This window comes from Styela clava, chromosome 1 (genome assembly GCF_964204865.1).
Source record: "Styela clava chromosome 1, kaStyClav1.hap1.2, whole genome shotgun sequence".
NCBI classification, from domain to species: domain Eukaryota; kingdom Metazoa; phylum Chordata; class Ascidiacea; order Stolidobranchia; family Styelidae; genus Styela; species Styela clava.
The window spans coordinates 17,839,099-17,852,678 of record NC_135250.1 but is presented as its reverse complement, the minus strand read 5'-3'; the positions used below and the strand labels follow the sequence as shown (position 1 = coordinate 17,852,678).

Below are 13,580 nucleotides of genomic sequence, written 5' to 3'. Positions count from 1 at the left end.
TTTCAACATCGGTATTTAGGAGTACAATACGTAACGACAAATAGTTGAACTCCAGTTTCTCAGTGAATTCACTTGGTGTCATTATTTTGGTTTCTGGTAATTACATTTGAATGTTATTGTTGGAGCGAGGGCAAATTTTTCCGCAGTACGAACATTGTTAGTACTGGGATTGACAAATGAAAAAAGTCACTTCAGGATCATAAGTTGATTTGATAATCGTCATCGAACTCGAACGGACCTTTCGAACCGCAAAACACTGACAAGATTCTGTACAAAATGTTTTTATTCGTTAAAAATAGCATTTCATTCAAGACCATCTTCACTTAAAAACCATAAAACCTTCAAAACCAAAAACTGCTGAATTCACATTCTCAAACCTTCGAAATAAAATCCCCAAAACACTCACATAAACGTTCCATAAAAACAAAAACTTGCTGGGAAAATTACAGAAAAACGGCATACTAGGTTTACCGGTACGGTACAGGGGCTTACACAAAAATCTTGTTTTTTTAATAGGCTCAGAGATTCTTGTAAAACATACCAACTCATATTCACAAACTAGATTTGAAAAAAAAATGATTAAAAAAAATCCAAATTTGATAGTATCATAAACGAGAAACGATAGATCCACTCTCAAGCATACCATTGGTAAAAGTATAGTTACATACATAAAATAAAAGACATACAGATAACTATAAAAACGTTGCTAAAACAATGGTGCCATACCAGATGTATACAATACTAGGGCTGGCTTTGTACAATGATCGGATGTGATAAAGGCATAATTAGGCACATTACAAATTGTTTTTTTTTGTATTCTGTTAATACATGATATTTTAAATACAAGTATAAAATCTGTTGTACATTTTGGCCATTCTCGCAGTTGAGTAAAATGATTATGAGTTTGTGCGAATTCTTGTCCAGATGTCTGTCTATATATACAACAAAGTTCTTCAAAGAGTCTGGAAATGAATAAAAAAAACTGTAAACTCTGGTTGAAAGCAATAATGTCAAAACGGAACCTAATATTCAAATCTGATTTTGTTGGAAATTTTAAGTTCTCGAATTAGGGAGAATAATTTCATTCGAAAAATAAGCATTATTACTAAAAAGACCTCCATTTAAATACAGCACTATTAATAAATCATCATGGTTTCATCTTTATTGTCTTGGCTTCCAAATTCTGAAGCTCTGAAGTCTGAATGTACATCTACTACTATTCTATGTAGGACTTGGATGTATTGTTGAACTTATCATCACATATCCCAAATATAAAAATATTTTCCAAAGACAAAATATTTCAGAGTGCAACCCTGCTGATAAGTGCTTAATATGGCTGAACAGATTCATAGATAGAAATTATGAAAATTTAAAAATCAGACACTGCCTATATTTTTATAATCAGAAAATTTTTATTTATTGATTTAGATTGCTATAAAAAATTCCACATTTTATATTTCTTAACTCTTTACTGGTTCATTATTAGAGTCAAAAATCATTGAGAGATCATATGGTTTGTACAATACTTATCATCTCCATTAACTCCAGTTATATTGTCCAAATTCTAGAATAATATTTCCTAGAGTTTGCAATCGGCAGTGATGAAAAACATTAATTACCTGCATCTACAAGTCAGTATCAAGCCACTCCAAATCATTGGCTTGTCCTTGTCCATGGTGCATTGGTATGTCCAGGTTGACGTCACCTAGCTCTGGTAAACCCTGGTCCATAGGAACTCCATATCCTGGTTGGGGATGTCCATAATCCATGGGCTGCCCTTGGGGTGGTGGATACCCTGATATTAAAATATTGGTTAGTTAGGAAGAGATTTTCCCCAATGATTAGGATTTACTAGTTGATAGGTCTTGTAATTATAACAATTATAAGTTCACTGTAAAATTTCCCAGATACCAAATGTTGCGAGAAGGATATTTATTCGTTGGACATCTTACATAAATCAAAGATATCTAAATCATATTTTACATACAACAAAAATTCAACTGGTTTACCATACAGAACACTGATAAAAACTAAAGACTATTTTCAAAGGAATAAAATTGAAAAAGTAAAGTCTTCTTATTTACACTCGAATTTAAAATGATTGAAATAGTGGATATTTACTTTCAGATGGCCATGACTGTAGTGATAATAAATAAGTTACCCGAGTGATGAGAGTTGTGCATTGAGCTGGCAGAAGAACTATGATGTGATAATGGAACAGAGTAACCATCCATGAGAGGAGCTCCCATCATATCACCTTGCTGTGAAAACAAAATTTTGTCTGAAATGCGCAAAAATTGCGAGGTAAAACCCGTAATGGCGTAGCTCGTAACATTTCTAATACAAAGTTATCGAATTGCACCTATGCCAAATGTGAGTGGAGTGAACTTTGACGTCTCAACAAATAATTTCAAAATTATAGACTAGACAAAATTAACCAATGAATCGAAACTATTCCACAAATGATAGTCTAGTTTAGTCGACATATATATATATATATATATATATACTAGGCACACTAAAAGAGCTATTCTATGTACATACATTATACATTGCTCCATCGTCCTTGAATAATGAAGTGGTTAGTTCTACGGACAATCTTTTCTTGTAATCCTGTGATTTGTCTTCAGACATACGGAACAAAGCGGCAGCTGCGTAGGTTGCTGAAATATAAAAATTAACAATATATCAGCTGGGTTAATCTAAATATGAATAGTTCTAGAACAGTAGGCAAACTGCGTCTCGCCAGAGTTGGAGTTTTTATGCGGCTCTTCTCACTGCAATAATTCTATATTATCCAAATTTAACTAAGAGAAATGTAGCGTAACAGTTCGACTTTTTCATTCGAATTCATTAAGCGGTTGAGCAACTCAGCACAGTCTGCGTATAATACAAAGATGCTGTTATTAGAGAGTTTGTGAGCAACAGTTAATGTATTTGTGTAATGTTTAGTCGGACAGAGAGGTCAACACTTCTTCAAACAAGCATATTTTCACTATATAGTATTTTCAATTTTAACTACCGTATGGTATACTATCATAGGGAAAATACTGTCTGTCACTTAAAGAAATCTTATCTAGGTCAAACATTGCAGAAATAGATCTGTGCTAGTGTGCAGTAAGATCCTTTGTTGAATCACATAATACCATAAGACATATCAAATTATTAATACATGATGTCATGTAATATGTCCAGATGCAATAAAAATAAAACTTTTGTATAAACCACTTATTTGGACAGCTCTATTTCTGAGATCTCAAAGCTGTGATCGGACACTAAGACAACATGAAAGTATATTTATAACCCATACACCATAAATGAAGAATCATTCATACCAACTCCTTCATTCTTCGAGTGGAGGAGATCAGTCAATGGGGCAGTGGCACCTTCATTTTCAATCACATCAGCGGCATTCTTATCTTGCGCCAGTTCACAGAGTACACCTGCTGCCACACGCTGAATGTTTTCAATCTATAAAGAAATTTAGTCGACAATCAAAAAAGTTATCTGCACAGTCGTTATCAGGAGGGTAAATCTTTTTTAGAATATTCTTTTCAGGATAGTCATTTTGAAAAATTCGTTTGAAGACTTCAATGACTGTTTTTAAGACAGATTCGAAACACATAAAAATTGACCTTACCGGTGAATACAACAACTGTACGAAGAGTGGTATGGTGTTGAGACCACAGATGACAGCTCGGCTGTGAGGTTCACGACACAAGATGTGTAAAGCACCTGTTGTACCTTCAACAATCTCTTCCATACGAACACCATCCTACAAAATGATCAAGTCATTAAATTAATACTGGTAATAAGGGCAAATCATCAAATATTGCTAATTTACATTCAATTGTAAATTACAATTTCGAGAATTTAAAGATGATGCTTTTGACCCCAATAAATGCAACACCTTTGTCATGTGGCAACAAAATAAAAGTAAATCATTAAAAATCGAAATTACTCTTGCAAGAATCAAGAGTTTAGCAGTGAAATCTTCATTCACCCTATTATACATTGAAAATTACAATGAAACATTTCAAAAAGATCAAAAACCCGTAATAGTTAAAACATGCAACGCTTAATTAGGTTTCCCATATATGGCTGTATCTTGTGTCAAAACCTAACTGGAAGAAACTACTTACCGGTAAATGAACTTTTTTAATTGAAATTTTGATACAATTTTACATTGATAATTTTTCACAGAAAATCACTGTAAAACACATCAAATTTCACTTACCACATATGTAGGTTGCTGCTGACTCATGGTTGAAGTCAAGCTTGATCTACGTGTAGAGTCCTGATGAGCCCGCATAAGAAGTTGAACAAGTCGAGGAATGGCACCATGTTCACGAAGAGGAGCATGGTTTGCTCCACAGAGGGCAAGATTACGAATGAGTCCGATGACCGCCTGATTTAACGTAAAGTTAGAAATGATTACTGTACAAAAAATTGCATAATAAGGAGAATATAAAAGAAACTCCCAAGTAAGATTCAAACACAAAAATACAGGAGCAATGCCTAGTATAGGTCTGATTGCTAACATATGAAGATAGTAAAAAAAAAGTGAAATAGTTGGGCCCAGAGGACTAACCCAGTGGAAAAAAACAATTAATAGCCTTCCAGCGACTAAAAATAACGATTGGTTAACAAGCATACCTTGATCAATGGCCATCTTGAAGGAGGGTGAAGCAATTTCACCAAAACTGGAAGTCCGTAATGCAGACGCACTGCATTTTGTGCCATTTCAGCATCAGGATGACGAGAAGTCAAATGACGCAGAGCACATACAGCAGGTTCAGTAATGTCCTGATGATCACCAGCTTGAAGCACAGTGCGAACAAGTGCTTCGATACCTCCAACCTTCAGAAAAAGTTCAGACATATATTTATAACGAAAACGCTAATGATTGACCATATATAAAGCTCAATTACCACAAATTCAAAATGTATTCTATTAAGGTGATATCTCTGTACTTGAACAATTCGGTATTCGAACACCATAACTGAACTTATATAATCTATTTGACTAGTTTAGGGCACTCCGAAAAAAATAGCATAACAATGTTACCTGGCAGACGTGGGTTTTATTTCTCATATTGTTACAAGTCAAATTGCTTAGAATTCCTGCGGCACATGTCACAACATTGGCATCGTTCGATGCAAGAAGCTGAAAAGAGGAAAATAATTTAATTATTCCAATACTGCCAATAAGCGATGAAAACTGATGATAAAATACAAAAGTAATATACCTGGACCAGCATTTGAAGCAGATTCTCAGTTTGGTCTTGTTTTGTACCAGCATCAGACAAGTTACGCAGGGTCCAAAGACAGTTTTGTACGAGTCTTTGAGAGTTTGATCTCAAATGCATTCCAAGAGCCTGCATACCACCTACATATCAAAAAAGTGTATTAGGCTATTAACGAGGGATCAATTTATTGAACAGTACCAATAAAGGAAATAATCCACTTCCTGCATTATACAACTGGATTTCGTTGCATTGAGAAGACAAAATTTGCATGCAAATTTAAAAAATGAAACCAGATAATACCTGCTTCAACAATTGCTGGCTTGTTGCTCTGGCAAACTGAGAGAACTTTGAGAACACGGCTTGTTGTCCATAGAAGTTTTTCATAGTTGTATGTACGCATGATCCTTACAAGTTCTTGTGGGCCTCCACTTGCCAAAATGATGAGCTGTAATTAAATTTACATTATTATACCTTTGATACCTCAAAAATTCTTTTTTCCCATAATAATAATAATGTATACCTTGCTTTCTTGGTTTCCATAAGCCAAGATCTGAAGACAGTCTGTATCGATAGCCAAAAATTTGACATTATCTTTTGCAAGAAGAGAAACCATTTTCTGTAATCCTCCAGCAAGTCTGACAGCCATTTTTGACCCTTCTTGGTGGAGCAGAAGGTTATGGAGAGTGGTTATTGCGTAAAACACAACAGACTCGATGGGAGAGCTAGAAAAATGATTATAACAGCTTTTATCAATACTGCTTTACTACGCAAAAAATGTTATATAATAGTTCAAACGAAAAAAAATAAAAATTCAACACATTTTAGGAATATCTCATATAGATGAAGATTTATGAAATTAAACTAACAATAGCACAGCAATTTGTATTCCATCTTAATGTAGTTTGATTTATTGGCACTCATTCATGAATTTTACATTTGTGTGGGCCATATAAAACTTCCAACTATGGTGATCTTTTCGAGCATGTAAAATTGAGAGAACGAAGTTACTATCTTAACAATGCGTTTTAATAACACAGCCAACCTTAACATTTTGACCAATGCAGGAATGCCTCCAGATTTGAAAATAGAAAGCAAGCCTTGACGATGATGTGAAAGGTTATGAAGAGCTCCAGTGCAAAACCTTTGTGTGTCAGGATCGCTAGAATTCTAAAAAGGCAAAAATGAATAGTATAAGCTTATTTTCGTATAGTAAAATGATTCGAATAATTTAAAATAAAGTTGATATTTTATATACAATAGGAACATGCATGATAATATAAAGAACAGATTTTTACAGTTCTCACATCTTATCAAAAATGTTTGGCTATAAAGTAAAAAGAACCCAGATATCTCTTATGGAATAGGCGCAATTTTCCATATCATAATATTACAATAACATTAAGAATAATCGAGTGAACATAGAAAACAAAATGGTACATGAATTGATATGTCAAATACTATTATTAGCAAATAAGAGATTTAATATAAGATTGCTTTATATTCATTCATATAGGCATTAGGGGTGGGCAAAATCGAATATTTTTTTCGAATGGAATAATTCGAATATTTTTAACGAATATCGAATAGTCGAATAACGAATATTTTTATGCACAATGGAAGGTCCAGAACGTCGGTCGATACTTCCTTTGGAAATTAATAAGACATTGAAAAATCGGCTACAAAGCGTTTTTTTACTGGTTGATTTCGTCATAATCGCTGATCGTTTTTGTCACAGTGACCGTTTTTGCGGCGATATATAATCTATATTACCGGCATTACCGCCCTTTCTGTTTTTTGCAAGTATTAATTCTTTCGGGTCGTCGGACAAGTTTATATTTCCGGTTCACCCGTGCGTTCACGTCGGTAACAGCTGTTAAAACCATTAAGGATTGATTTCAAACCCAAATTAATATTATTCTAATTTTCATCATTTGCGTTGGCTTTCATATTACTTATCAACGTTTGTAAATTTACCGTCACAATATCAAGCGAACGGTAATATTACTATTGATACCGGGATGCAGATATTTATTAAGACAATACCAAAATTAACTTTGCTATGCTTTTCTATGGTGTCTATGTTACTTTACAGATAAACCTCGCAAAGCTGCGATTGCGTCAATCTCGAATGTTGATTTAAAATGGTGAGTGGTGACTAAATAATTCGGCAATAAAGGCATTTCTGCGTAGCCCTATGAAGAGTTGACGTTAATAAACAGCGCTTCTTGAATAATAATTTACATATGCGACCCGATGCTGAATGAAAAAAATTGCTCTTTTGTGCCTAATAGATTGCCAGGCGCTAAATATAACTAAATCTTTCAAGTTCCGACGTTTTCTTTCAAGAAACCCCGCGATCCATCGTTACAGAGTAATTCACAATTTTAGTGCAAAAATGCTCAAAATATAACGAATGTAATCATTTCCGATGATACAACAATTCGTAAACAGTGCGCGTTGTTACATCGAAATTCACGACTGATTTTACGTTATGATTTTTACACTCCACCCGCCATGCATGACCGAGTGAAACGATTACATTTTCGAAACATCACTTGGTCAAGAATGAAAGGGATCACCAAAGAATTAATTGAAAGTACATTAAAAGAACTATGTTCTGCCATTTCTTTTCTGGTCATAGCTTGTGCGTGTTATACTATGTATGGTTTCATGCAAAGGTTATTTCAAATTTTAATTTTCGTTAAACAAATTTATGTTTGGTTCACGTGCCGCCAACCATACGGAGTTTAAAATCTGGGATATTTATTTTAAATACCTCATCTGATTTGTCGTTTCTAAATTTAGGGAACGGTGTCGGTATCTTTTTTTGCAAAATAGGCAGTTGAAACGAACGATTGGAACGCAAAGAAAACAAATAACACCACAACGCAAAGACAATTTTTCAAATTTGTCGCTTTTGTCTGTTAGCGAGCATTGTAGGTGAATTCTCGAGCAATTCACGTTCGGTTCAGAGACGTTCTGTATCCGAGTGAAGCGACACAGATCACGTGGTACCCGATATTTGAATAGTAAAATGCCATTCAAATAATTTAATATTCTATTCGCTATTCGAATATTTTGCCCAGCCCTAATAGGCATCCACAGTGACCATCCACAGTGACACTAGATTCTCATCTGTGAAAATGCCTCTCATGGAAAGATGTCTCCATCAACAATAGCCTTACCTGCATTGCTCTCACAAGCGCAGCAATCATTCCAGGGTTATTCATGATAGCCTGACGGCTTGCAACTTTCTTAGAAAGCATATGAACCATCTGTGCAGCTTGTTGCACGACAACCTGATCTTCATCATTGAGTAGAGTGGTTAGCTCTGGAATTGCTTTTGTAGCAAGATCAGCATCATCCTAAAGGAACAAAGATATTTAGTTTCGACATAGGCAACAATCTAAAATTCATTCTGATGTGCAGAGGGGATGATTGTTACTGGTCGCACAAATTTTGGGGTATTTTTAAATCTATAGCAACATTCATCATCTTTGGCTCTTGTGTTTTGAAAATCATAACACTAAATGAACTAGGACTGTTTCAATATATTACTGAGTTACAAATATCTACTGAAACTATAGAATATGGCTGTCCCTTCACTTGTGTAATTATGAGGTAGTGAATGCCACATAAGTAAAGCATTTCAGTTCTTTGTATAACACTTTTTTGTTTGATGGGTACACTGACGTATAATACAATATTTATATCTTAATACCTGATAGTTGATAATATTAACAACAGCATGTTTCAGCATTTGAGATGGTTCCGCCAATCTTTGAACAGCAGTTGGATTGTTGGGATCAAATTGTGTGCTCGGAATCTGCTGCATGGATCCATCATCCATTGAGGTTTCAGGAAAAAGAACATCTCGAACTCTGTCGGCGCGAGTACGAGCAAATTGGTCACTCAATTCTGCAAATCAAAGTTTCATATACTAAATAATAAGAAATAACTCAATAGCGCATTCCCCTGTATACTTCAATTCCGCCACCTTCGTTGTGAAGGGCACCACAAAAATTTTCAGCCTTTCATATGGTCTTAAAAATGTGATCACATTAAAATAGTCAAAAATGTGTAAAATTGTTAGGCATAAGACAGTTTCTTGAAATTTTCAGGAATAAAGCTGGAATTTCCAGAAGACAAGAAATATAAAATTGATTAAACTTTATTGATACCGTACCTACATAAAAATATCGCATTATGATTCTACTTGTATCTAAAAACGAAACTGATAAACATACGATTTGCTTCTTCCATGGTTAATTCCCTTTGCCATTCTCGCAAAACTTGCTCGGTGTCTGTGTAGTCATCCACTGTTCCAGTGACTGATGGATTGGCAGTTGTTGCTCCTGAGTTGATACCAGAATCCCATCCACCTTGCTGCCATTGGTTCATTTGAGCTTTGGGATCTGCCATCGGAATATCTCCGGGGCTCATCATCATTTCCGCCATGATTGATTAGAAGTCCCAACACAAATATCAATAAAATTGTATTTAAAATCTTTACTTAAAATGCTTGTTAAAATTCAAACTAAAAACAATAATTCAGTATTTGGTCATTATTTATGACTGGAATATCCCGGGGCTATCATCATTTCCGACATGATTGATTAGAAGGCCCAACAAAAATACCAATAAAATTGTATTTAAAATCTTAACTTGAAATTGAAACGCTTGTTAAAATTCAAACTTAAAACAATAATTCAGTATTTAGTCATTATTTATGACTGGGTTATAAGTGTATAAGTATAGTTTGACTCCATAATCAGCGTAACAATAAAATGACTGTTAAAAACGAATAAATAAAAATTGATTATGGAATCGGGAGAGCTAGTTAATCATAACACTGTTTTTTCTGAATACCTGTATATCAACTAAGCATCGTATATAAATTAACCAAAATCTACAAATTTTTAACTTGACCAAACCATGATACATTATTTTTTGGCAGCGCGATGGTGGGCTTGGTGCCGTACTATAACTGTATAAGGAAGTTTCTAAATAATACAGTAATACTACACTATCTAACTGATATATTCAGTATATAGCTGTAACTTCGGCCCGGCAGTTCGACAAAAGCTAAGTACGGTACAATCAATTTTCCCTGACCACTTTTCGGGCTGGCGACAATTTCGTAGACTCGTACTCGAGTGGGCGGAGTGACGCGTTCGCACACACACGCGAAATAGTTCGTTTCATTTTATGTACATAATGAAATCGAATTTTCGACAAGAATGTACGACGATACTGTACCTTAAATGAAACTAAACTACTTAATTCCGTTCCTTTACGATAATACATCGCATACATATTCAGATATATACAAAAACCCATAGCGCCAAGAAAGAGCACATCCATTATGACACTTGCGCTACCGCAGTCGAAACGTACGAGTGCTTTTCAAAATGGCGTCAACCAGACGAGAAAAAGGCGAAACGGAGTCGGGAGAAAAAGTTTGTGGGCGACAATCATTAGTCATCCACGGCGCACAAGTGCAGCTTGAAATTATGACGTATCCAAACAAAACCACTGACTCGCCACAGAAAAAACTGACACGCGTGACTAGGCCTCCCGAACACTCACGCGACAATACAATAAAAAATCGTAAGCTTGAAAAGACGATCGCTGCTGTTTCCTACGGGAAACGGTAAAATTAGCCGTGAAATTGATAACCCAATGATGTCAATATTTATTTATCAAAATATGCAATACTGTACTCTAATCAAAACGCACTAATCAATTTACAACTGTCGTTCAATTCAAGCGAATATTTAACGCATTTTTAAATTGATGTAACGCTGGAATCAATTTGATTTATATAATCCTGCGTTTTCATAGCAAACATATTTCTATCCACGATGATATAGTCTTCTGTCGGTATCGATATCCGCTTTGATTTGTGCTCGTATACAACGACAGGAAAATGTTAAATACGGAATGTTTTCAATTAGAACAATAGCTTCATTGTAGACAGACCAGTATAATCCGCATCCGCTCAGCACGTACTTACCGCTGGCTGCAGCCTTTGGATGTAACTCCCAGTGTGTATTCCGCGAGTGTGCGTGAAACAGCCACGCAGTTTGTTTTGACATTACTGTAATTGTTTCAGACGTAAGTTCGCTTGTAGTTCATTGCACGATGTTCTTCTCCTTCCCTACAATAATAGAAGACATCTTGCAGGAAATCCTACATTTTCGGCATTTTCTATCCGATACTATCCCGTTGTTGCATCACGACTAATTTTCTCTGATTCTGCGTCTTATGTGAGGCTATTGCCCGACCTCTTTCTGTCTATCCTTATGTTTAACAGAAACGCTCAGAATTTATGTCCTTTTGGCGCGTGAGTACAAATCTAGTTTACATGTCAATCAGAACACGATTGACACAAGTGCTGTTTCGTAAACATAATCCATTCCCACGAAATGCATGTATGTTATCAATAAAACGCGGACATTTCCAGTGGCGGATTTGATTACGATTAGTGACTTATTAAATGCAAATCGATAACACGAAATAAATCAAGTCCGCGCCTGGGGTTAGAAGCTTTTAAGCTGATTACAGCGGATTAGACATTTAAAGTCATAAACCGACTCAATGGTATTGCTGAGGGCCAGAGCAACATGCAATAGGAATATTCAACAGAAAACGCATGCAAGCGCGCAGATCACAAACAAACTGAGCTAAAGCGATGTCGTTACAGTTAATACTACCTTGTGGATGCGTAGAAGGGTTAGTAAATCGCTAGCTTAGGGAAAACAAAGCCTTATCAAATCGTATAACATAGAATATACGTTGGCCAGGTGCCACAAAATAATTACTGTAAAACAGATACACACTGAAAACAGACGAAAAGCCTGACACCGTATACACCTAAAGCCCGATGAGCGACACGGGTATACGAAAGGTGTACAGCCTAAATCAGAAAATCTAAACTCTAATATATATAATAAATTATAAAATATTCAATCGGAGACAATAATGGAACCGCACACGAAATATAAAATGTTATAACGCTAAGAACCGACGTGAGCACGTTGTTACATCACAAATTATATAGATAATACGATCATGTGTCTGGGTTGGTGATTTCGGCTGCCATGCACTTTGTTTCATTTATGTCGAACATTATTCCCGTCGACGCTAAGGCAGTCAGTCAAATTTATAACCTGCGGTCGCTAGCCTATTAGATTGCATGATGATATTGCAGTACAATATGTGCTTACAATTTATTGTTTATTTTGAGCCGCCTTAAATAAACATTGGTATTTGTAAGGTATACAAAGTTCTTGAAAAACTGTAAAAGGTATACTTCGATAAAAAAGGTTGAAGAACACTGGTCCACAATCTACATTATGCGCGGCAGTAGTGATCCGAATAGGGAGCGCAGTGTGAGCGCTACTCTACATTATACGTAAAGCTTCACATTATACGTAAAAATAATGGTTCCCAAATCCTGACATAGTTATTGATTATTCCGATAATTTTGTATCTATGTATTTTCTGGAGACCTGATCCATTTATTAAAACAAAACTGATCCGGGTCGTTTAAGAGCATGTAGCAGACTCTGTGAAATTAGATGCAATTAACACCGTTAATTTTTTATCGCTAAATGTATAATAGCCAACTGCAAGACGCCCCTCATTCTCACACACGCCAAAAGCGACATATATCCAGCATACAACCAAAAAGTACAAGTATACATTTGAAACCACCCCTGTGAACGCCTACACTTCACCGAACCATGGTGCTATATAATATACAATTCCGAAATGGAGGTATAACATTGTGAGTGTCATACATACGATCGACAACCATCGTCGTCTTTTCTCGCCGGTGTTCACATACATAAAAGCGAAATCCCAAGGGCGAAAAATTTTATTTGAAAAAAAATAATTATTGTCCGCGGTTGTCCTCAATGCGTTGATATAGCAGCTTTATAGTCAGTGGTCTGGTGGGTTTTGGCGAATATTCTGAACAAAGATACCATTTTACCCCAGGAACACCGGTTCCACCTGACTGATTATCACCGTCAAATGTTATCATGTTAGCCTAAGGCTGTGATATTATAGCAGGAGAAAGTACAGCACATTTATTTTCCATATTTGGTAAACTACGTTGATAACGTCATACTAGCCAGGTACCGGTATCGTATCTGAAGCAGAACACAAGTGAAAGACTCAAATCAATAAGCCAATTTAAAAATAAATTGAAGGATACAAATATTCAAAAAAAAGGCAAAATTTCGGTCAGAATGGTGCTCTCTCGCATAGTACCAAAACTACGATGCTCCCGAAGTATGCGAACCAAGATGGCGGACATCGGAAC

At 35.6% G+C, this 13,580-nt stretch overlaps 1 protein-coding gene across 1 annotated transcript; it reads right to left on the bottom strand.

The window, feature by feature from the left end:
* Window positions 1-265: 265 nt before the first annotated feature.
* LOC120339862 (catenin beta-1-like) lies at window positions 266-9,810 on the bottom strand. Its single transcript, XM_039408088.2, has 16 exons — window positions 9,496-9,810; window positions 8,970-9,166; window positions 8,434-8,613; window positions 6,291-6,415; window positions 5,769-5,970; window positions 5,549-5,693; window positions 5,249-5,388; window positions 5,068-5,166; window positions 4,657-4,860; window positions 4,238-4,408; window positions 3,641-3,775; window positions 3,336-3,471; window positions 2,545-2,663; window positions 2,162-2,261; window positions 1,620-1,795; window positions 266-962 (listed from the first exon to the last, which is right to left on the bottom strand). Exons 1-15 carry the CDS (start codon window positions 9,704-9,706, stop codon window positions 1,626-1,628), a joined length of 2,334 nt encoding a protein of 777 aa, XP_039264022.2. The 5' UTR covers window positions 9,707-9,810; the 3' UTR covers window positions 266-962; window positions 1,620-1,625.
* Between the last annotated feature and the right edge of the window lie 3,770 nt (window positions 9,811-13,580).